The sequence below is a fragment of the Alexandromys fortis genome, unplaced genomic scaffold (assembly GCF_014885135.2).
Source record: "Alexandromys fortis isolate MF-2015 unplaced genomic scaffold, M_Fortis_MF-2015_v1.1 scaffold_83, whole genome shotgun sequence".
NCBI classification, from domain to species: Eukaryota; Metazoa; Chordata; class Mammalia; order Rodentia; family Cricetidae; genus Alexandromys; species Alexandromys fortis.
This window is the reverse complement of record NW_026068001.1, coordinates 1,314,007-1,336,490: the sequence shown is the minus strand read 5'-3', so window position 1 is coordinate 1,336,490 and position 22,484 is coordinate 1,314,007. Positions and strand designations below refer to the sequence as shown.

Genomic DNA, 22,484 nt, shown 5'->3' with positions numbered 1-22,484 from the left:
AACATTTCAGCCAGATGTGATGGCAAATGCCTTTGAGGCCAGTACTTGGGAGGCAGAATTGGGTGGATCTCTTTAAATTCAAGCCTAACCTGTTCTACACAGCAAGTTCCAGGCCAGCTAGGGCTACATAGTGAATCTGTCTCAAAAACAAAACAAAAAAATTAACATTTTAATTAATTTTAAATAAGCTTGTCCAAGGTAAAGTCTAGAGATGAGTTTCTTTTTTAGCTTTCTGAATCCTTGGATTTTAACTTGAAAAAAAATACAGAGCAATTGCTCTTATGTAGTATAAAATGAGCCTAAATATATTTACACATACAAACATTCAAACATCTTAGAGGCATGTCCATCATGATTATTAGCACGTGATGAGTTTCAAACAGAAAAGACAAAGCTGAAGTGGCCAGGGTTTCCTGTTCAGAAGTTCCGATGCCCCCCACTGCTGTCTTAGAAATGGTTTACAAAAGACCAGTCAGCTCCGTTCTCTTTAGTCCACCAAACAAGTAAAGACAGTATCTTCACGGTGACATAACTATTCCAAATGGCACCAAACTGCAGAGGTTCAAGAGAGTCCCAACCTTTCCTCTCCCATGGTGATGCCCCAGATAGTTCCGCAGAACTTTATGGACCTATCTCTTTAAGACACTTGTCACTCTAGGAAGACAAGCCAACTTCCCTCCTAGAGTTGACAGACCCCCTTCAACACAGATCACAGCAAACCCAGGCTCTGAGGCTTCTTATGGCAGGAATGGCAAAGCATGCCTCCCCCTGTCTTTTTGTTACTGTTGTTTTTTGTTGTTTGTTTGTGGTTTTTTTTTTTGTTGTTGTTGTTTTGGTTTTTTGAGACATGGTTTCTCTGTGTAGCCGTGACTGTCCTGGAACTCACTTTGTAGACCAGGCTGGCCTCGAACTCACAGAGATTCACTTGCTTCTGCTTCCAGAGTACTGACTGGGATTAAAGGCATGCTCCACCATCTCTCAGCTTTTTTATATTTATTTATTTATTTAGATTTTTCCAGACAGGGTTTCTCTGTGTTACAGTCTTGGCTGTCCTGGAACTCTTTGTATAGATCAGGCTGGCCTCAAACGCAAAAGATCCACCTGCCTCTTAAGTGCTGGGATTAAAGGTGTGCGCCATCACCCCCCAATGCCTTTTTTAAAAAGGAAGTTTTAGCTTATGGTCATTGGTGTTCTGCATGTTTGTATGTCTGTGTGAGGGTGTCAGAAGCCCTGGAACTGGAGTCACAGTTGTGAGTCACCATGTGGATGTTGGGAATTGAACCTGAGCCCTCTGGAAAAGAGGCAGTGCTCTTAACCACGGAGCCATTTCGCCAGCCCTGGTTCCCAAAGCCTTTGAGAGCTCTCTGCTTCACCACCATTGTCTATTTTACAGTAATAATCCAATACTCTCCAACAGAAGAGTAGCTAAAGGCAAAATCAACCAAAAGGCAATTCCTAATGACTCAAAAGAACCCCAAATGGCTCAAAAGATCCCAAAGGCAAGTAGGAAGGCAAAAGTTGATCAGGGAGAGACTTACCAAGGGTCAGATTTTCTGAGAATCCAAAAAAAAAAAAAAATCCAAATTCATTTTCCTGCTTCATTGGGTAGAGGGAAGCAGCAGCTAATACCACTGCAGTGGAAAGAGTAAATTACTCCAGCGCATCGAGAAACTTCCATTTTTCCTTTCCTCTCTACCTAGGGTCAGTTCAATATGAGTAGCAAATACCCCCAAATTATCCCCTCATGAATGCCGTTTTGTTACACAGGGGTTTCACAACCTGTGCCCCAAGTCAGGTCCAGCCACCCATCCGCAATAAGACAATTAAAAGTTGGAAGCACAGCACTCGGGAGGCTGAGGCAGGAGGATCTCTGTGAGTTCGAGACCAGCCTGGTCTACAAGAGCTAGTTCCAGGACAGGCTCCAAAACCACAGAGAAACCCTGTCTCGAAAAACCAAAAAAAAAAAAAAAAAGTTGGAAGCAGGCCAGGCAGGCATGGTGTCAACCAACACTCAGGGAGGTAAGAGCAGGAGGCTCTCTGTGAATTTGAGGCCAGCCTGGTCTCCATAGCTCATTCCAGACCAGTCAGGACTACACAGAGACCTTATCCCCAAAGTCACTCCCATCCACCTCTTTCCTTGCTCCCTGTTAGAATAAACCCCTAATTAAAGCTGGAATTACACCAACCTATAAATTCTGCTCAAAAGAATACTTTTTGTACTAAAAATTAGTGTTTCCAAAATGAGAGCTATAGTATAGAACTAACAGGGCTAAAAGGGACCACTGTCCTCAGGCCCCAATGCATCCCTGACCCAAAGAATTACAGAGTTCAAATTCTTCCATTACAGGAATAGTGGAATTGACCTTCTCCTTGTTCAACAATCAAGGCTTAAGGGTCAAAGTAAAAAAAAAAAAAAAAGATTAAAAAGGTTCAAAATAAATAAATAAATAATAACAAAAGGCTAATATTTTGGCCCTCATTCTCCCTGCTCAACCAGAGTCCAGAGGACATCAGTACCCCTCCTAAAAGGACCAGCCAACTCAGGGAAGTCATTATTTTCGAGAAAATGGGATAAAAATAAAAGGGGGAATCTGCTTATTAATAAAACCCTGGCTGCTTGAAGCCAGACCCAGTGGCTTGTATGGGATACCTTTTTTTTGAGATTTGTTTTATTTATTGGGAAGAAAAGATGACCCAGTAGTTAAGAGTGTTCTTGCGAAGGACCCACCATCCATATGGTGGTTCACAACCATCTATAACTCCAGTTCTATGGGATCCAGTGACTACTTCTGACTTCTAAGAATAGCAGAAATGTAACACAGTATACAAACTTACATGTAGGCAAAGCACTCATACACATGAATAATTACTAAGGTGCTAGGAACCAAATTCAGGTCCTCTGTAAGCATTATTGAGGGCTAGTAACCTGTGAGCCATCTCTCTAGTCCCTGACTGGACATGGCTTAAACACCACCTAACCCTAACAGATCCTTGGTGCTTTACCCTAACTGGCCAGGATCAGGAAGGACAAATGGTGCTATAAAATCTACCCACCAATGACCCATGGACACAAGGCCAGGAAATTTAGCTGTTAGAAAAGTACCCCATTTCCTCTTGGGGTGCAGTTCTCTCTGAAAATGTCCCTGCTGTGTTTCTATGGTGTATATTCCTGTTCACCTTCCTTTCAGACAGGATCTCACATGGCCCAGGCTGATTGTTTTGTTGCTGTTGCTTTTCAAGACACGGTTTTCTCTGTGTAGACCAGGCTGACCTCAAAATCAGAGATCCACCTGCCTCTGCCTCCCGAGGGCTGGGATTAAAGGTGTGTGCCACCACGGCTCGGTTGTCCTGGCTGATCTTAAACTTGTGTAGTCAAGGAATGCTGGGAGTACAGTTTTTGTGCCAACAAGCGCAGTTTAAACAGTGCTGGGAATCGAATTCAGGGCCTCATGCATACCCGACAAGCAACCACCAATTGAGCTACATCCCTAACCTGATATAAAAGGTTTTGCTTTTGTTTCTGTTTTGTTTTGCCACAGGGCTTCACTATGTAACCTGGGCTGGCCTGGAACTCACAAGGAGCCATCTGCCTCCACCTCCACTGTCATTAAAGGTGTGTGCTACCCGGAAGCCGCTGAGCGCTTCACTGGCCTCTCCGAAGGTCGTTCTTATGTGGTTCTGAGTAATACCATCAAGTAGGACAAGGGCTGCTCGGCAACCAGGCCCTGTGTGGACCGGTGTCCTTCTCCATATACCCCTCAGGCTCACAATGGCTCTCGAGTCTCTTCTGGTATCCTCCTCACCCTGTTTGCCTTTGAAGCCTCCCACCTGGAGCACTACAGAGAACACTCTGGGAGGGACGGAGGAGGGAGGCCCTTGGCAAAAAGCAGGAGGACTGGACCAAGAAGGGGCTCTGTTGGTATGAGACCCAAGATGCCACTTTCTTTGCCCTCCCTTTCCTGATCTGTGCCTTCCTATTGGCTTTTGTCTTTGGCTTTCAACTTTAATTGCCAGAGCAAGAAACCTGCCTTTCTTGACCTCTGACTATTGATCTTGGGTTGAATTGACTACTTCTAGTGGTGTTCTCTTGGATCTCCTTGTACCCCACCTCCAGCTTGGTCGGTGATCAACATATACCTCTCCTATAGTTCAGAAAAAGAAGCTGGCCAAGAAAGAGGCCCCAGGATGATTCCTGAAAATCAGAAATTTAAGTGCTTTTCATGGGCTCTTGGGAATCTACTTGTTTCTAGAAGTTGCCTTCCTGATCTCAACTTCCAGAACACTTGCTTTGCTTTTATCCAGAAGCCCCAAGCAAAGATCTGTCACTATCCACACATTGGTACCATGGGGCGCTTCCTCTGTAACCTTTGAATGGTGCAAAACGACTGATTGCTGCCAAAAGAGTAACCTGTGGGCCGGGCAGTGGTGGCGCACACCTTTAATCCCAGCACTCGGGAGGCAGAGGCAGGCTGATCTCTGTGAGTTCGAGACCAGCCTGGTCTACAGAGCTAGTTCCAGGACAGGCACCAAAGCCACAGAGAAACCCTGTCTCGAAAAAAAAAAAAAAAAAAAAAAAAAAAAAAAAAAGAGTAACCTGTGGGGCTTGCATGGAACCTGTCTTTCTGTGCTACCCCAAGCCACTGGTGAGACATAATGGCCCAGCAGATGCTGGGGACATTGCTCAGTGGTAGAATGCTGGCATGCCAAAGTCACAGGTTTAGTCCCCAGCTTTGCTGTCTTTCTGTGTCCCCCTTCTATGCCAAGAAAGAAGTTTGTGAAAGACTGACATTTTTCTCAGGTCTGTTCCACACCACTTTTGTCATGTGGGATCGAGAAAAAAAAAAAAAAACCGAAGCTCTTGAGTAGAGGAATGTGTTCCTGTGTCCATATTTATCTGGGGTGTGACCTTGGGGGGGAGGTGCTGCAAGGGCAATTAGAAGAGTAAATAATTTGCCCTGGGGTGAATATATGGGTGTGTGCTACCAGCTTGGTGTAAAAGGGTTTTGAAACACATTTTTATATTTATCTTATGTGTGGGGGTGTATCACCTGCATATATGTCTGGGCACCACACGCTCCTCTAGTGCCCATGGAGATCAGAAGAGAGTATATATCGAAGAGGGTACAGGACTCCCTGGATCTGGGGTTACTGATGGTTATGAGGCATCAAGTGGATGCTGGGAACCAAACGCAACTCCTCTGCAAGAGCTGTAGGTGCTCTTAATTGCTGAGCCCTGTCTCTAGTCCTCAGTATAACAGCTTTAATAATGAGGGCTAGTGAGTTAGCTCAGCCAGTAAAGGCACCTCCCACCAAGCCTGACTACCAGAATTCAAGCCCCAGGTCCAATTCCTGGAAGCTGTCCTCCAGCCTCCACACTAATACCACGGACCAAGAATCAACACGAAACACACATAAAATAAAATCTGTGAAAGTTTATACTTTCTGAGTGGAGGCGGCTGCGGCCTGTGCACCTTTAGTCCCTACAGGAGGCAGAGGCAGGTGGGTCTCTGACTTCAAGACCAGCCTTGTTTACAGCTTGAATTCCAGGACAGCCAGGGCCACACAGTGAAATCCTGTCTCAAAAACACCAAAAATAAAGTAAAAAGTTAAAAAAAATAAATAAATAAAGTAAAAAGGGGGCTGGAGTCAGTATTCAGAACTGCATAAAAACCAGGCATGGTTGTACAAGACTGCAATCCTCGAACTCTGAAAATTGACCCAAGAGAATCAGGAATTCAGTCATCTCAGCTACAGAGCAAATCTGAGGCCAGTGTAGACCACACTGTGTATGAAACGGTCACACATACTTTCCCCATAACAAACTGGGCTCTTTGAACTTGTTATTAGTTTTTTGAAAAGTGTGTGTTCTCTGCTACACTTTTTCACGTGGTTTTTTAAACAGTTATCTCGGGCCACCCTTATCACAAGGCCAGACCGTTCAAATCAGGAATGCAGCAGCTCCTGGGAAAACAGCCCACTCCTTCAGGACCAAAAACGCTTATGCAGAGAAAACATCTTTCAAGATTGAATATAGAGTCGAACAACTGTAATCCTTGCGCTCAGGAGGCAGAGGCAGGAGGATCATTGCAAGTTCTAGGACAACCCAATATCTGAGGTAAGTTCCATGTTACCAGGGCTACATGGCAAGACCCTGTCTCAAAAAGAAAAGAAAAGAAGAAAAGAAAGAAAGAAAGAAAGAAAGAAAGAAAGAAAGAAAGAAAGAAAGAAAGAAAGGGAAAAAAGAAGGGTACCCATAGCTAATGAAAAACAAGTAGACCCCCAACCTTCTAGTAAACCCTGAACGAGAAAAAAGAGGGTGTTTGGCGTGGTGACATAGGCCTGAATCTCCAACAGGAAGGAGGGTGTGGCAAGAAGATTTTCAGTTCAGAGCCAGCCTGTACCGTGTGAAGAGATCTGCCTCAAAAAAAAAAAAAAAAAAAAAGGGGAAAATGTGTCAATCATGCCTCTAATCCCAACACTTGGGAGTACTGGGCAGGACTGAGTTCGTGGTTATCAAGGGCATAGGGAGTTCCAGCTACACTTGGGCTACAATGCTATCTTGCTGGGGTGGCGTAAAAGACAGACTCTTTGTTTACGGAACTGGCCTAGTTCTCACTCAGCACTGCTCCCTCGCCATTCCTGTTTCCTCAACCTGTGCCCCCTGCCTTGTGAAATTCATATTTGCTTGAAGTGCCCCTTTCTCTGGCTCCACTTCATTCTAATTGCCATTAAGTTGGAAGGACACCCCGCCCCGTGCCTAGTAACAGCTATTTTAATGTATTTTTTTGTACTTTTCTAGTTTAGAAAATGTTTTGGAACCTTGTATGGTGGACCATAACTTTAATCCCAGCTCTTGGGAGGCAGAGGCAGGCAGATCTCTGGGTTCGAGGCCAGCCTGGTCTACAGAGCGAGTTCCAGGACAGCTGTGCTGTTACACAGAAACCCTGTCTTGAAAAAAAAAAAACAAAAAACAAAAAAAGGAAGGAAGGAAGAAAAATGTTTGGGAAAATGAATTGTACTAACTTGCTATAAAAGGTAATTTGTGTCAGGTATGGTGGGTAGGGTAGACCTCTAATTCTAGCATCTGGGAAGTGCAGGCAGAAGCATCAGGAGTTCAAAGCCAACCTTGGCTGAAGAGCAAATTTCAAGTCTGTCTGTGTTACAAGACCTTGTCTCAAAACAGAAAAATGACTTAGACTAGACAGACAATGGTAATACAAAAAATGTCTCTGTCTATCTTTTGTTTTACTTCTTTCTTGATCTTAATGGTAGTCCCTCTTGAAAACACTTCAATGTAAGGATGGAAGAACCCCGGTTCCCAAAGTTATTTCTAACTAAGAAGTTTTGACTAACAGACATATACCTAATTTGAAATTCTTTCAATGATGTCTCTTTCTCAATTTTTATTCTTGCCTGAATAAAAATTCACTGGAAGACAACCTTTTGAGTGCGGGACAGGATTGAGATTGTCAAGTGTCAAGCAGTATTGGTATTACATTCTGTACTTCTTCACTTGGTAATTTAGCAAAGATTGGAGGTAGGGAATAGAGGAGGCTTGTGATGCAAAAATGCATATTGAAAATAAAGACCTGGGGCTAAAGAAATGGCTCAGTGGTTAAGGCACTTACTTGCTACTTTAGTGGAAAACCAAAGTTCAGTTGCCAGCATCCACTTCAGGTGGCTCACAACTGGCTGTAATTCCAATATTAGGGGATCCAACACCCTCTTCTAGCCCCTGTATGCACAGGGTACACATACATACATACATACATGCACACACACATACACATTTAAAAATCTAAAATAAATAAAATACCCATAATTATCAGGGTCAGAGCTTAGGCCCAGGCAGCCCAAAAAAACCAGGTTCAGTCCACCATCTTCAATGTGTCAACTAGAGGGACAGGGTGATTTATTCAAAATGGCCACGTTGGTAAAAGAATAAGGCAGCCTAGTGACCTTATCTCCTCTCCATCCTCTATCCCCAAGTCTTCTACCCGCCCCCAAGTCTGTTTTCCAGGGTCCTGAAAGGTTTGGGTTTAAACAGAATGCAGGAGTATATATAACTAAGCAGTTCTGGTCAAAGATGTGGTACTGCCCACCACTGACACATGACTGACTTACTATCTTGGCTCTAGTCTGTTTGGCAAGGTGATTTGATAAGCTGTCAGAATTATGTGAACATTAATTCTGTGCAGTAACCAAATTTTCTTCCCTTTGCTTCTGTGTTTTTTTTTTTTTTTTTTTGGTTTTTCGAGACAGGGTTTCTCTGTGGCTTTGGAGCCTGTCCTGGAACTAGCTCTGTAGACCAGGCTGGTCTCGAACTCACAGAGATCGGCCTGCCTCTGCCTCCCGAGTGCTGGGATTAAAGGCGTGCGCCACCATCACCTGGCTATGGCCATTTTAAATAAGATTTATTTTCATGTGTATGAGTGCTTTGCCTGTGTATGTAACACGTGGTGCCTACAAAGGTGAGACATAGGCATCAGATCCCCTGGAAGGGGGGTTACAGTTGTTTGTGAGCCCCTGTGTGGGTGCTGGGAATTGAACCCAGGTCCCCACTATTTTTTTTTGTTTTAAACAAAATTTTATATATTCAAGGCTGCTCTCAAACTCACTATGTAGCTAAAAATGACCTCGAACTTCTGATACTCCTGCCTTCAACCTGAGTACAGAGATTGCATTTGCCACCCCGGAGGTCCTTCTCTGTGTTATTTTCTTTATCATTAAATAATGACAACAAATACTACATTTAATTGGCTGTTGCAAACCAGCCACTCTACTGGGCTGTAAGGCATTAGACATACTCAACCTTCCCTTCCCAGCCTCTAATGACCTTCATTCTAGTCCTTCTATGTAATCAACTTTTTCCCCTTCTAAGAAACCATAGGTGCTTGGTGTTTAAAGAAGTGTGGATATGCTAATCACCCAATTCAACCGTCGTGCATTATGTGCGTGTATCAAATGACCGTGCTGTGCCATAAATATATATAATCGTTACGTCCCGATTAAAAATAATTCTTGAGATAATAACCAACAGTTTTACTCTGGAGTCAAACACATGACTCCTTAGTCAGGTTTTGGTTGCTTCTTTCTGTGGTAGCGCTACCGAAGTGAGTCCTATTCTGTACCACTCCTCCAGTGAACTCCAGTCTCAAAGAGACCCAGATAGCCTTAGTGCTATGGCTTGAGTCAAACAGAGGCTCCAGAACCTGAAAAGATGCCAGAAGGGAGAGGGAACCATCAAGGAATGATTCCAGGAAGAGAGGACATTGGCATGGGTCTCAAATGGAAGCCTGACAGAGAAGTCGCTTCAGCCCGGACACCCCACCCCCGCCCGCACTGGGCTCCCCCAAGCCTAGCCTGGCCCCCGCTGATTCCCTTATCTATGCCTTCCCAGCTGCCTCCCTGCTGGCTGAACTGTGGCCACAGACTTCTGGGCCTGCACCCCCTCCACAGGGATGGGGGAGGGAATGGGGTGAGGCCTGGCCTCAGAGGCACCCTACTCCCCACCCTTCATTTCCTTTACTGAGCCCTTTGTCACCTCCAGGAATGAAGAAATGGGATGTGTGCCGAGCACCACACCATTTTATGGGACATGCCTCTAGCCTTGCCCTCCCAATGAGGCTTCCCCATAGACCTCACCCCAGCAAATAACAATACTAAATAATGATGAGAATGATTGTTTACGTAGCATACCGTTTGTGGAGTACCAGGCAGGCGCCATGCAGACTACTGACATTTGGTGTGGGGAAAGGAAAGTCTGCAACCATAACCATTTTCCAGGAGAGGCAACTCAAGCCCAGAGGATGACTTGCCCAGAAATTAGGCAGTCAGTCAGTGTGAGAGTTGAGACAAGTACCAGAGGCCTTGGAAAGTGTCATTTCTGTGTCCCCACTGCAGTCTGGCAGGCAAGAGTGGTGATATACCACAAAGACTGCAATAGAATTATCCAGGAAAAGTACTTAGCACAGTACATGCGTTCTGCCAACCAATGCTTGCTGCTCCTGGTGGTCTGTTTATTGCTATGTTCCTGCTGGTAAAAGTTCTAGCTGAATCGGGTGCTGGGGATGTAGCGGTTGGCTAAGCACATGCCCAGTGTATGAAAGGCCCTCAGTTATATTCCCAGCATAGGATGGGGGTGAGAACTGGAGGTTGTTCTTAGAACTGGAATGGATAATAATTAGTTTTAAGGCTGTGGGTATGGTTTAGTTGCAAAGCTCTTGCCTAACATGAGAGATGCATTAGGCTCCATCCCTAGTACTACAAAAATAATAGTCGGCTGGCAGTGGTGGCGCACACCTTTAATCCCAGCACTGGGAGGCAAAGGCAGGCGGATCTCTGTGTGTGTGTTCGAGACCAGCCTGGTCTACAGAGCTAGTTCCAGGACAGGCACCAAAGCTACAGAGAAACCCTGTCTCGAAAAACAAAAACAAAAACAAAAAACCCCAAAAGATAGATAGATAAATAAATAAATAAATAAATAAATAAATAAATAAATAAATCTTAGTTTAGAATTAAAATAGTGGGGGCTGGAGAGATGGTTCAGCAGTTAAGAGCACAGACTGCTCTTCCAGAGGACCCAGGTTCAATTCTCAGCACCTACATGGCAGCTCACAATTGTCTATAACTCCAAGATCTGATGCCCACACTCAGACATACATGCAGGGAAAACACCAATGCACATAAAATAAAAAGAACTAGATTATAAAACAAGAATTAACATACTGTTAGCCAACCCCTGCTATTAGTAGTAAAACCAGCATTAAAGCACCTATCAACTTAGAGTTAGTATCAGTGTTCCTATTGACGCTGCAGCTAGAATCCACAGCAGAGCTAGTCGCGAAGGGAGCCAGCGGGACTAGCGCTTGCATACAATAAGCACCCGGGAGACAAATCTCTACTTGGAGATTGCAGAGTCACATGAGTACTCAATAAAAAAATGGAATATTTGATATGTTGAGAACTCAGATTAAAGACAATTGGATCACTTCACATTCAAATTCATTTATTCTCCACTATATGGAAGTAGCTATCATGGTTACCCCATTACAGATGAGGGCATGGTGACTCATGAATAACTAAAGCCGTCTAGGTCTCCCATGTAGTAGCTGGTTGGGTTGGAAGAGAATGATGGGCTAGCCCCAGGTCCAGACTCTGTGGCCTTCCTTGGTAAACAAGGGTTCCCCAAAGGAAAGGGACACACAGCAGTTTAACACAAGCCTGCCATTTTTAAAGCCTATGGGGACAATGGCTTTCAGAGAAACACAAGAAGATCAGCTCCTCTGGAACAGGCTGGTAGGCAGGCTGACTGACCCTACTGACTCATGGCTTCGTCCTTGTCTTTCCCCTTGATGGGTCTCAGTCTCCCCAAGTGAGAAATTTCTAGGGCTATGACAGAAAGTCTTATGAGAATCCAAATGCAGTGCCGAGTGTGTGTGTGTGTGTGTGTGTGTGTGTGCACGTGCACGATGATTTTTTTTTTTTATGCAGAAACGGTGCTCAGAATCTACTGACAGAGGTTTGTGTGGGTGTGAGGCACTAGTGGAGCGAGACAAGAAGATAGGGGTGGACTGGAAGCATCCAGTGACCAGGGCTGGAGAGCTGGCCCCTCAGCGCAAGCTGACAGCAGAGCCACAGATCACGCCAGCCACATCCTCACACCAATGCCACCAGCATGGAGCATATCCTAGATAGTCCCCCCTGGGGGTTATACTCTCAGACTCCGGCACTGTGCGTCTCTCTCCAACATTATTTTTTACTTCCCCCTTCCTTTCTCTGTCTATGCCCTTGGCCCCTGCCATTTCCAGGTTTTTCCTTCGTTTGCCTCCTGTCCAGCTCTGCCCCATCTTGTCTCTTTGACTCTCCCTACATGTTTAACATCTCAGGCTCTCTGAATCTCTTTTCTAGGTGCCCCTTGCCTCCTTCCACTTCTCTGTCTCTTTCCTTTATTTACGGCTGTCCCTCTGTCTCTTCTTTGCCATCTCCTGTATATCTCTGTTCCTGCCTCTGCCTCTCTCTCACTATCCGTTCCATTGGTCATCTTATCCCAATCCTCGGGGACTCACAAAGGAGTCCACTCTAGGTGTCCCCTCAGTTTCCCGCCTCTAACGTATGGCGGGCAACAAGTTGAGGCACAGTCCCTGTGTGCATCCCCCACCCTGCCCCCCAACCCCAAGACAGCCTGTTACTGCGGCACCAACAGCCACAGTCGCCTCCATCTGATAAGACTTATCTGCTGCCCCAGAGCAGGCCAGAGCTGGCGTAAGCCCCAGGCACAAGCCCCAGACACTAAAGAAGTGTACCTCCACTCCGCTGCTCCTAGCCTAGTCTCCGAGGCTGGTCCATAAAGGTGGCTCACAGGTTCTAGTTGAAACACTCCCAGATCGCTATAAACCTCATTCTTCTCACCTGCAAAATGGGTACAGCTCCTCTCCCAGAATCTAGGAGGGCTCACACACAATACAGGTCCATTTCACACATAGCCTGGCACAGAATAGGGGCTTTGCTAGTGGTGTGTGAAACTTATATTTAATATTGCCATGTATCTTGACTAGAGCTCACTTGACTAGACCTTGGACTCCATAGGAGTCAAAGGCAAACTAGATCCAACAATCTACAGGATAGACAGGAAGGGTGGAGGGAGTACAAGTGCCTAAGAGGTCCCCCACAAGTAGGCGGCACACCCCCTCCCCTGTACCGCCCCACCCACTCGGGCACCAGCCACTCCCTGGGGAGGAAAGAGGAGGGAGAAGGTAGGTGGGTGGGAGGGAGGGCGGGCTGGCAAGAGGGAGGGAGGAAGGGAGCCTCAAAGGCCAAGGCCAGTGAGGACACCCCTTGGGATCTCTGAGCTCCACCACATCACTAAGGTGGCTGAACCCTCGCATCAACCATCCCAGGTCAGTCTCAATTCCCAAAGAGCCTCCAGCAAGGCAACCCCAGCCTGCTGCCCAAGCCTGCTCCAGGCTTACTGACCCACATCTTGTCCCTAAAATGTGGGTCATCCCCGAATTCTTCCACAGCTCCCCAGACTCCTTCTGCTTCCAACCTCCATCTCTCCCCGCAAACCCTTCTTCTGTCTGCCCCAACTTGGCCCCATTCCTTCTAAGATGCCTATGTCCTCTAACCCCTTAGCGCTCTCCTCTTCCTCCCAGGCCTACCATCCATAGATATTACCTCGCAAAAAACCCAAAAAACTATGCCTTCATCCCCCATGCTCTTATCTCTGTCCCAAATTGTATTTCCACTAGTTGAAACTTGTCTCTGCCTCTCGATCTCCTGAAGAAGAAAAACATTCACTTTGGCTTCCCCAGGCCTCCCATTTCTACTCCCAAGTGAATACTTCTGTTTCTACCCCCGTCTTTCTGGCTAACGGCACCTGTCTCCGATCTGTCTAACCCTAGCTTTAACCCCCATCTTTGCCTTTCAGACCCTATGCCTGCTCCCTGGGTCTTCTCTCTGGCCTCCCCAAATGGCCTCCTTCCCCTACTTCTTGGCCCAAATGCGTTCATTACTTTAGACACTAAGTTTGCTCTCCCCAAATCTATTCTGTCACAGTGACCCTTGTGGCCGTCTTCTATAAGCTCTAAGGTCTAACTGCTCGCTGAATCCCACTCTTTCCCCACCTTTTTACTCCGAGCCCCTGTTGGCTTCTCCCACTCTTTCTGTGTTCCCAGACTTCATCTAGACACCAGCCACAGTCCGGTCTGCCCCCTCTCTCCTAAACCTAACAGCTGCCCAGGAAAAGACCTTGCCTCTCTCCCATTTTACCATGACCCGCAGAACCTCTCTCTCCTTTAAACTACATTTCTAACTTTGCAAACTTCATCCCTGATTCCCTAACCCCATCTGTTTTCCTAATGCAGTTTTGAACCCAAAATGTGTGTCTGAACTCTTAAGCTCGGCTCTACTTCTCAAACTCATTATTTCCTTTCCTACTTCTCAAACTCATTATTTCCTTTCCTAAACTCCATAGCCATACCCAAACTTCTGACTTCAACTCCACATTGGAGTCTGAAACTCTCCCTCTAGCCCCGAAGTACTACATCTGCTCCCCAGATCCTGCCTCAGTGCCTTTGGCCCCAAGGGACCCTTGTTGAGGCCTGGGCAAAGGCTATTACCTGGGGTGAGGGGCTGGGCCCAGGGAGAGCTGTAGGTGCAGCTTCTGTGCCTCCTGGCTAGGGCAGCACTTTCTCTAGTGAGGCAGCTGATAAGGAGCTCTCATATCCCCCCCAGCCTTGAGATAAACTTTATCTCTTGTCGGGAGAGTGATAACTGGGGTGGGGGGGTGGGTCCTTGCTACAGGAGGGGTGGGCAGCTCTGAACCCACCAAGGTGAGAGGTCCAGGGGCGGGCAGTGAGGCCGGAGATGGAGGATGGTGACTGAGAAAGAGATCAGGAGATGGGGTGACACAGAGGGAAGGGGCACAAAAAGAACTGGGGAACAAGAGACAGAGACACTGAGAGAAAGACCATTGAGGCATAAAACACATGAAGGTGAAATAGAGACTCAAAGAAAAAGTTAGACAGAAAGAGTAGCAGTGCCATCAGAGGAGAGGCAGAAGGAGGACCGTGGACAGAAAACAAGAGAGAGGCAGAAACAGAAAGGAGAGAAGGAAAAATGAAGGGAGAAGGAGTCATGGAGAGTCAGAAGCAATCGTGGAGGAAGCAGAGGGAGGGAAGGTAAACTGGTGGTCAAGAGGGAGAAGAGACACTGTCCAAAAAAAAAAAAAATGTGGGAATTCTGAGGTCAAGGTGATGGTGGACACAATTATGAGCTGTCTTATCCCCAGCATGGTCCCAATCCTGGGGTCAGCCCTTGCTGATCTACCCAGTGGGTAGGGAAGGTGGTCTTGTCCTCAGTCTGTCTCCCACTTCTCCTTACAGGGGCAGGGGCAGGCTCTGCAACTCCTTTACAAGCTGCGTGTAGTAAGGCGCCTAGTGAGCTGTGGAATAGTGCCATGTGAGCTGTGGGGACAGTTCAAGGTCAGAGAAAGAAATGGGAGGAACAGGCACTGGGAGGCAAAGAGATTCAGACTTGGAAAGACTGAAGAGACAGTAAGCAGTATGAGTATAGGAAAAAGCAATAGTAACACAGAAGGCAAGTCGAGAAAGGTACAACGACATAAAGAAATTAAAAGATATTAGATATGGTCATACATGGATGGATAAAAGAAGGGCAGGATACACAAATTCATAAAAGCATAGAAAGAGGGGGCAAGATACACCCTAGACGGTTGGGGAGACAACTCAGTGAATAAATTATTTGCTGCATAAGTGTGAGGACCTGAGTTCAAATCCCCAGAATCCATGCTGATGCAGTAGCATGCACATCAATAGCCCCAGCATACTTATGGGGAAATGGGAGGTGGAGGAGAATCTCGGGAAACTCACAGGCCTATCCTGGTGTATGCACGCAGTAGAAAAATAGGAAGGGCGCCTGTCTTTAAAAAGGTGGAAAGTGAGGACCGACACCCATGTTTTCTGTCCTTCCCATATGTGTGTGCATGTACCCGCCCCCCACTACATAAACACACAAAGATAAAATCTTTTTTTTCAAAGGTCCATCCTAGAAGCATAGCAAGATGTAGGGAAAACACAGTCAGCCCTGAAAGGAAATGGAGGGAGAAACCCAGGGAGCCAGAGAGTTAAAGAGATAGACATGCAATATAAGACAGAGGCAAAGGGTCACCACCCAGCTCTTAGTGTACCACCTCCGCTATAGCAGATGGGGAAACTGAGGTCGAGCAAAAGTGGTGAGACTTGAAGGTTCCTGAAACAGACCCTTTCCCCCAGAGGGAGGATACCAGGGTGGGAACACCTCCCACCTGTCACTCTCCTCAGAGGAAGCCAGTAGCTTTGGGGTGATTTCAAAAGTTGGGCGGGGATGGCAGAGATAAGAAGTGTGGAGGCAGGGGTACTGACCCCTCATAGAGCAGGGAGGAACTAATGGGGCCCTCTGTCTACAGACACAACTGAGGTGGGGGAGGCAGTAAAGCCGGAAACCACGGGTTTCTGAGAAAGTCAGATGGCGAGATACAACAGATAGGATGAAGTTGGGGAGCACAAAAGGGTGAATCCCAAGGTCCTGAGGGAGCTGTCAAGGGGTCCAAGGGACCTTGGTTGCACACTTTGCCTCCACAGAAGAAGAAAGGAAGGAGAAGAGAGAATAAAAAGAAGAACTAGAAGGATGGGAGAAAAGAGAGAAGAGGAGGCTCACGGGAGGAGGAGAAAGAGGAAGGTTGGAAGGTAGAGAGCAGAGTAAAAGAGAAGGAAGGAAGGAGGAGATACAGAAAGAGGAAGAGAAACATGGCACATGAGACGGGAACAAGGAAGGGAGAAAGGAATGAGACAGACGACAGTGGAAACAGGAAGGGGGAAGACAAAAGAGGGAAGAGAGAAGACATGGAGGTGAGAGAGGAGGAGCGACAGGAATAAGAGGAAGATGAGCAGTTGAGGATGGAGGGAAGAAAGACAGGGAGGCAGTAAGAAGAAATGAGGAAGTGCTCAAAGGAAGGAAGCTGGGTAGGAAGTGAAGATGGAAGACGAGACAGGAGAGAGAACAGCCTGAGAAGGGACGACTTGGAGAAAAAGGATTTCTGTGTCTGACAACCCTTCCTGTCCTCACAGGTTAAACCCCAGTTTCTCCATGGATTTTCCTGGCCTAGGGGCCCTGGGAGCCTCAGAACCCCTGCCACAGTTTGTGGATTCTGCCCTGGTATCACCACCAGATTCAGGAGGGTTCTTCTCCTCAGGGCCTGAGGGTTTGGATGCAGCAGCTTCCTCCACTTCCCCAAGCGCAGGCACAGCTGCAGCCACTGCGCTGGCCTACTACAGGGACACGGAGGCCTACAGACATTCCCCAGGTAACTGCTGGGTAGTTGCCTTGGCACTGGCTGATAGGATTGCCACAGAGACCATTAGCCAGTTCACAATTCTACTAGGGGGTCATCTTGGAAATAGAAGCCGTGTGTATGAATGTACTGACCCCTTCCCCCATGACAGCAGTACTCCTTTCTGTGTGCCCTACTGGAGGGACACTTTAAGAGGCAAGGTTGGCAGTATGTGTTAGCTCTCTTTGGTGACAGTAGTCATTGCAATCCCAGACAGAAAGGGAAGGACGGTGTTGTCATTGCTACATTGACCAGAGGGACTTAGAACCCAGGTGTTATCCAGGAAACTATTGTGGCTGCATGGTGGAGGCACACACTTTCAGCACTTGGGAGGCAGAGGCAGGCAGATCTCTGTGAGTTCGAGGCCAGCCTGGTCTACAGAGCTGGTTCCAGGACAGGCTCCAAAGCTACAGAGAAACCCTGTCTTGAAAAAAACATAAACAAACAAACAAATTGTTGTGGGAAGATTGGAAACCTAGCTGCCATGTTGGGACTGATGGACACCATAACATTGATTACCCTTAGGTTCATTGCTCTCCTTCTCCCCCCTCCGCCCTGTACCCCTCCAACAGTTTTTCAGGTGTACCCGCTTCTCAACTGTATGGAGGGAATTCCAGGAGGCTCACCTTATGCTAGCTGGGCCTACAGCAAGACGGGGCTGTACCCTGCTTCAACTGTGTGCCCCAGCCACGAGGATGGCCCTCCTCAGGCCCTGGAAGACCCCGAAGGGAAAAGCAGCACCACCTTCTTGGAAACCTTGAAGACAGAGCGACTGAGTCCAGACCTCCTGACCCTGGGGACTGCACTGCCGGCATCGCTGCCTGTCAACAGCAGTGCTTATGCGGGACCTGACTTTCCCGGTCCTTTCTTTTCTCCCACGGGGAGCCCTCTCGGTTCTGCAGCCTATTCTTCCCCCAAGTTTCACGGAAGCCTCCCCTTGGCCCCTTGTGGTGAGGCTCTCAAAAAGAACAGGGAGGATGAGTTGGGCTAGGTAGCTCAAGGCAAAGTTAAAGCTGAGTTAATGCTTAACTTTTTTTCTCTGTTCACCCACCAGAGGCCAGAGAGTGTGTGAACTGTGGAGCAACAGCCACTCCACTGTGGCGAAGGGACAGAACAGGCCACTACCTGTGCAACGCCTGCGGTCTGTATCACAAGATGAATGGCCAGAACCGGCCTCTCATCCGACCCAAGAAGCGATTGGTAAGACCAGGGGTTAGCCTGACCTATGCAGATGAGTTCCAACCCAGGACAAGAGGCCAGTATTCTTCCCTCCTACAGGAACCCCTGCCCAACTCATGTTTGTCTCCAACACATCGTATTCTTGCCCTCACCCTCATCCTTTCCCCATGGGGACACACCCATCCCTTTCCTATGCAGGAGCCCTACTCTAATCTAGAACTCTCATCCTTTACCTACCCTTTGAGGCTTCAAACAGAAACCCTGTTCTCAAATTTGTGTGAAAAACTTCACCACATCCTTAAGTGGGCTTATTGCTTATGGTTCACATTGTAATCTCCTTGGATGCCTTCTTACAGAAGGCAGGACATCACTGAACTGGGCAAAAGGATTTTGTTTTCTGCGTTGGGGATGGAGTCCCAGGCCTCATGCATGCTAGGCAGGTATTCTACCATAAGATTACACCCCCAGCTCCGAGATTTCTGTAGCTTCCCAAGAAATTCTTTGTTTTGCTTTGATTTTTTTTTTTGTTTTTTGTTTTTTTGCTTGAAATGGGGCTTTGTTATGTCATCCTGGCTGGCCTGGAACTATGTACACCGGACTGGTTTTGACTTTGTCATGATCCTCTTGTCTCTGTTTCCTGAGGGCCAGGAATGTAGGTATGAGTCACCACACCTGGCTTCTTTCAAAAGATTCAGATATGTGGCCAAAGTTGAAAACCAGAGATGGAAGGAGTCTCACACAGATTAAAATAAAGTCCTTGGCAGACAGTGGTAGAGGAGGCAGAAGCAGGAGCTCTGTGAGAGCAAGGCCAGGCTGGTCTATAGAGCTAGATCCAGAATAGCCAGGACTACACAAAGAAACCCTGTCTTGAAAAAAAAAAACAAAATAACAATAATATTAAAATTAAGTAATTTCCTTATCCTTGATAGGAAAACTTGCATTCAGTGTGACTCACATGCCTTTGGGAGTGGGACTCCCACGACTTTTCTCAGGCCCCAACTTCTACTTTCCCAGAGCTCTGATCTACATCCTTTTGTCCCTCAGATTGTCAGCAAACGGGCAGGCACTCAGTGCACTAACTGCCAAACGACCACCACAACCCTCTGGCGCAGAAATGCCAGTGGAGATCCCGTGTGCAATGCCTGTGGCCTCTACTACAAGCTACACCAGGTGACAACTCTCCTTCATGGTGCTTGCCGTCCTTCCTCCACGGTGGTGTCCTCATACACCTTGAACTCCCTCTCCTGCCTAGAGTCTTCCTCCTCTGCCCTCCCTTCCGCTTCTCTCAGCTTTCTCTTCTCGCGATTTCTTTCTCTATTCGCTTCTCCTCACGCTCAGCCACTCTTCCCATCTCAGGCCTCCTTTCTGTCCTTCCCCTCTCTCCCCTTTCTCTTCTTGCCACCCCCACTACCTTTCCCTCCCATGCACTAAGTCTTGGGTACCTCTTGTCAGCCTAGGAGGATATTCCAAGTTCAGGGCCTCACGGCCACATGTTTCTCTACACCAGCGGCCCTGAGTACATTGCCCTAGTCATTGAATTAATTCCGTATTCTTAAAACAGTGGGGTTGAGAGGATGTCCCTAGCCCAGAGATATACACACAAAGGGCTGGAGCTGGCAACCCTGTGGTCTCCCTTTCTCCAGGTGAACCGACCATTGACCATGCGGAAGGATGGAATTCAGACTAGGAACCGCAAGGCCTCTGGAAAAGGGAAAAAGAAGCGGGGTTCAAGTCTGGGAGGAGCAGGAGCAGCTGAAGGGCCAGCTGGTGGCTTCATGGTGGTAGCTGGTGGCAGTAGTGGTGGGAATTGTGGGGAGGTGGCCTCAGGCTTGACACTGGGCACTACAGGTACTGCCCATCTCTACCAGGGCCTGGGACCTGTGGTGCTATCAGGACCTGTCAGTCATCTTATGCCTTTCTCTGGACCTCTGCTGGGATCGCCCGCAGCCTCTTTCTCCACAGGTCCTGTGCCGCCTACCAGCAGTACCACTGTGGTGGCTCCCCTCAGTTCTTGAAGGTACACAAAATGGCTTAAGCCTTGTGGCAGAGAAGGTGTCCCCTCTTTATTTTTTTTATTTTTATTTTTATTTGGATTTTTCGAGACAGGGTTTCTCCGTAGCTTTTGGTTCCTGTCCTGGAACTAGCTCTCATAGACCAGGCTGGCCTCGAACTCACAGAGATCTGCCTGCCTCTGCCTCCCGAGTGCTGGGATTAAAGGCGTGAGCAACCAACGCCCGGCTCTTTTTTTATTTTTATTTTTATTTTTATTTTTATTTTTATTTTTATTTTTGAGACAGGATCTCTGTAGCCCAGGCAGACTATGACAAATTCCTGATTCTTCTGCCTCTACCTCCCAAGCACTGGGATTATAGGCATGTACTGCCATGTCTGACATTTTTTTCCTGTTTTTTTTTTTGTTGTTGTTTTGTTTTGTATTGAGACAGGGTCTCACTCTGTAGCCCAGGTGGCTTTGAATTCCCTATGTAGTCTGGGATAGACTCAAACTTGACATCCTTCTGCCTCAGTTCCTGCGAGCTGGGATTCCAGGCATCTGCCTCCATGCCCATTTCTTCCTCCTCTTAGAGCCCAACCCAACAGGCTGCAGACATCACCTTGCCTGTACCTTCAAAGATTTTGTAAAATAAAACCACCAAAGACCTGAAACTGGAGCCACGAGTTTGTGTTTGGCTAAATAAATGTCAGTGTCTAGTGGGGGTGTAGAGTGGCGCCTGGGCTGGACGACAGACTCTAACAGAAATGTATGAATACACGAGCCTGGAGGAGTCTGCGGTGTAACATTTCACAACTGAAAATCACCATCCAAAAATGTAACCGCATACATGAAGTTTTGTGGACAGCATCCAGGTGGTTCCATGTGTCTTTGTAAGATGGTGTAGGACTGGTTAATTGTGGGTGAGGTGGTTGGTGTAAGATGGCAAAGGTGCCACCAAGCTGCAGGAGGACAGCACATAGAAATGCATGTACCGTGACAGGCGATGAGACAGGTGAGGTTGGAGTTGCATGGTTGTGCATGACTCTGGATGATCACTGAGACAGTGTGATATCACAAACTGGGCCCAGAATCTGATGACTAAGCACCTTTGAGACACTGAGCAAGGACTATGTACGAGGCCCAATAGTATGGCTGTGACATTGTGCAACAGTGAATTCTCTTGTTGCTGTTACAGAAGACCCGATGACAGTAACTTACACAAGGAAGATTTATTTTGGCTCAGGGTTTCAAATGGATTCCAATACATCACGGTGGAGAAAGCTTTTTGGCAGCTCTCATGGGGATGGGAACTATGGCAAGACTCTCCATGACAGTCAGAACAGAAAAGTAGAGAGTGACACACAAAGGTCAACCCAACCAGTCAGGCCTCACAACCTCCCAGAATAGTGCCACCAGCTAAGGACCAAATGTTTAAAGATACGAACTTGTGTAGGACAGTTCATTTTCAAACTGTACCAAGATGTGTGTCTCTCTAGAACATCTTCGTTGCTCTGGAAACGGCAGTTCTTTCTCTGCCAGTGTCTAAATATGTCCGGGTGCATGCACCATGTAGACTGTGCCATGGCACTGTGTGTCTTAGGGCTGACAGTGGGAGCAGCTCTGTGTACATTCGTGGAGCTGTCAAATGCATACTTCCCCACTGAGTTAGGGGCCCTCCTCCATGGGAAATGAGACCATCTTCAGGAAAGGAAAGTGGGAAAGAGTGGATTACAATGAAAGCTCAAATGTGTTCCCTGAGCCTTCCTGGAGGCAGCCAGTCCTTAACTAAGCCTGCTGCCCTATAGGGAATGGGAAGAATGAAGGGACGGACAGACAAAACATCTTCTGAAACAGGATGTAGTAGCTCAAGCCTACAATTCCTGCACTTGGAAGGATGAGACAGGGGGATTGCCACTAGTTTGAGGCCTCATCTTAAAACTAAGCTCTGTGTGAAGGGTTTGGAAAGCTGGAGACAGGCAAGTTAAGAGTAAAAAATGACAAACAAAACTAGCGTCTGGAGGCTAGAGAGAGAATTCAGCAGTTAAGCGCAGCACTCTGCCAGAGGACACTGCTGGGTCCCCAGCACTCACACAGTTTCTCACAATTTTCCCTAACTCCAGTTCCAAGGGACCATACCCCCTCCTCTGGCCTCCCAGGGCACCACCAGGCATGCAGGTGGCGCACAGACATACATGCAAGCAAAACACTCATCCACATAAAATTAAAATTAAAAATGGCCTGTGAACCTTATACCTGCAAGGTGGGGAGTACCACACTGCCAGGTACCTCTTTACACTCCTATTAAACTGGGTGAGCTGTTCCCCGAAATGAAATATGTCATTCAATTTAATAAGCATAAGTTGAGAGGATGGCTATAGAGAGATGGCTCAGCAGTTCAAAGCACTTGCTGCTCTTGCAGAG

At 47.2% G+C, this 22,484-nt stretch overlaps 1 protein-coding gene and 1 long non-coding RNA gene across 5 annotated transcripts in view; one reads left to right on the top strand and one right to left on the bottom strand.

Moving 5' to 3' along the window:
- Positions 1-22,484, bottom strand: part of LOC126512904 (uncharacterized) — a 59,572-nt gene that overhangs the window by 22,533 nt on the left and 14,555 nt on the right. The window lies entirely within an intron of this gene.
- Gata1 (GATA binding protein 1) lies at positions 5,978-20,739 on the top strand. Of its 2 annotated transcripts, none has more exons than XM_050160934.1 (6): positions 5,978-6,115; positions 16,629-16,864; positions 17,464-17,841; positions 17,946-18,091; positions 19,115-19,240; positions 19,714-20,739. In XM_050160934.1, the coding sequence occupies exons 2-6, from the start codon at positions 16,648-16,650 to the stop codon at positions 20,083-20,085; spliced, it is 1,239 nt and encodes a 412-aa protein (XP_050016891.1). In that variant the 5' UTR covers positions 5,978-6,115; positions 16,629-16,647; the 3' UTR covers positions 20,086-20,739. The 2 variants fall into 2 exon arrangements, with proteins under 2 accessions (XP_050016891.1, XP_050016890.1); XM_050160933.1 differs by lacking the exon at positions 5,978-6,115 and adding an exon at positions 12,779-12,899.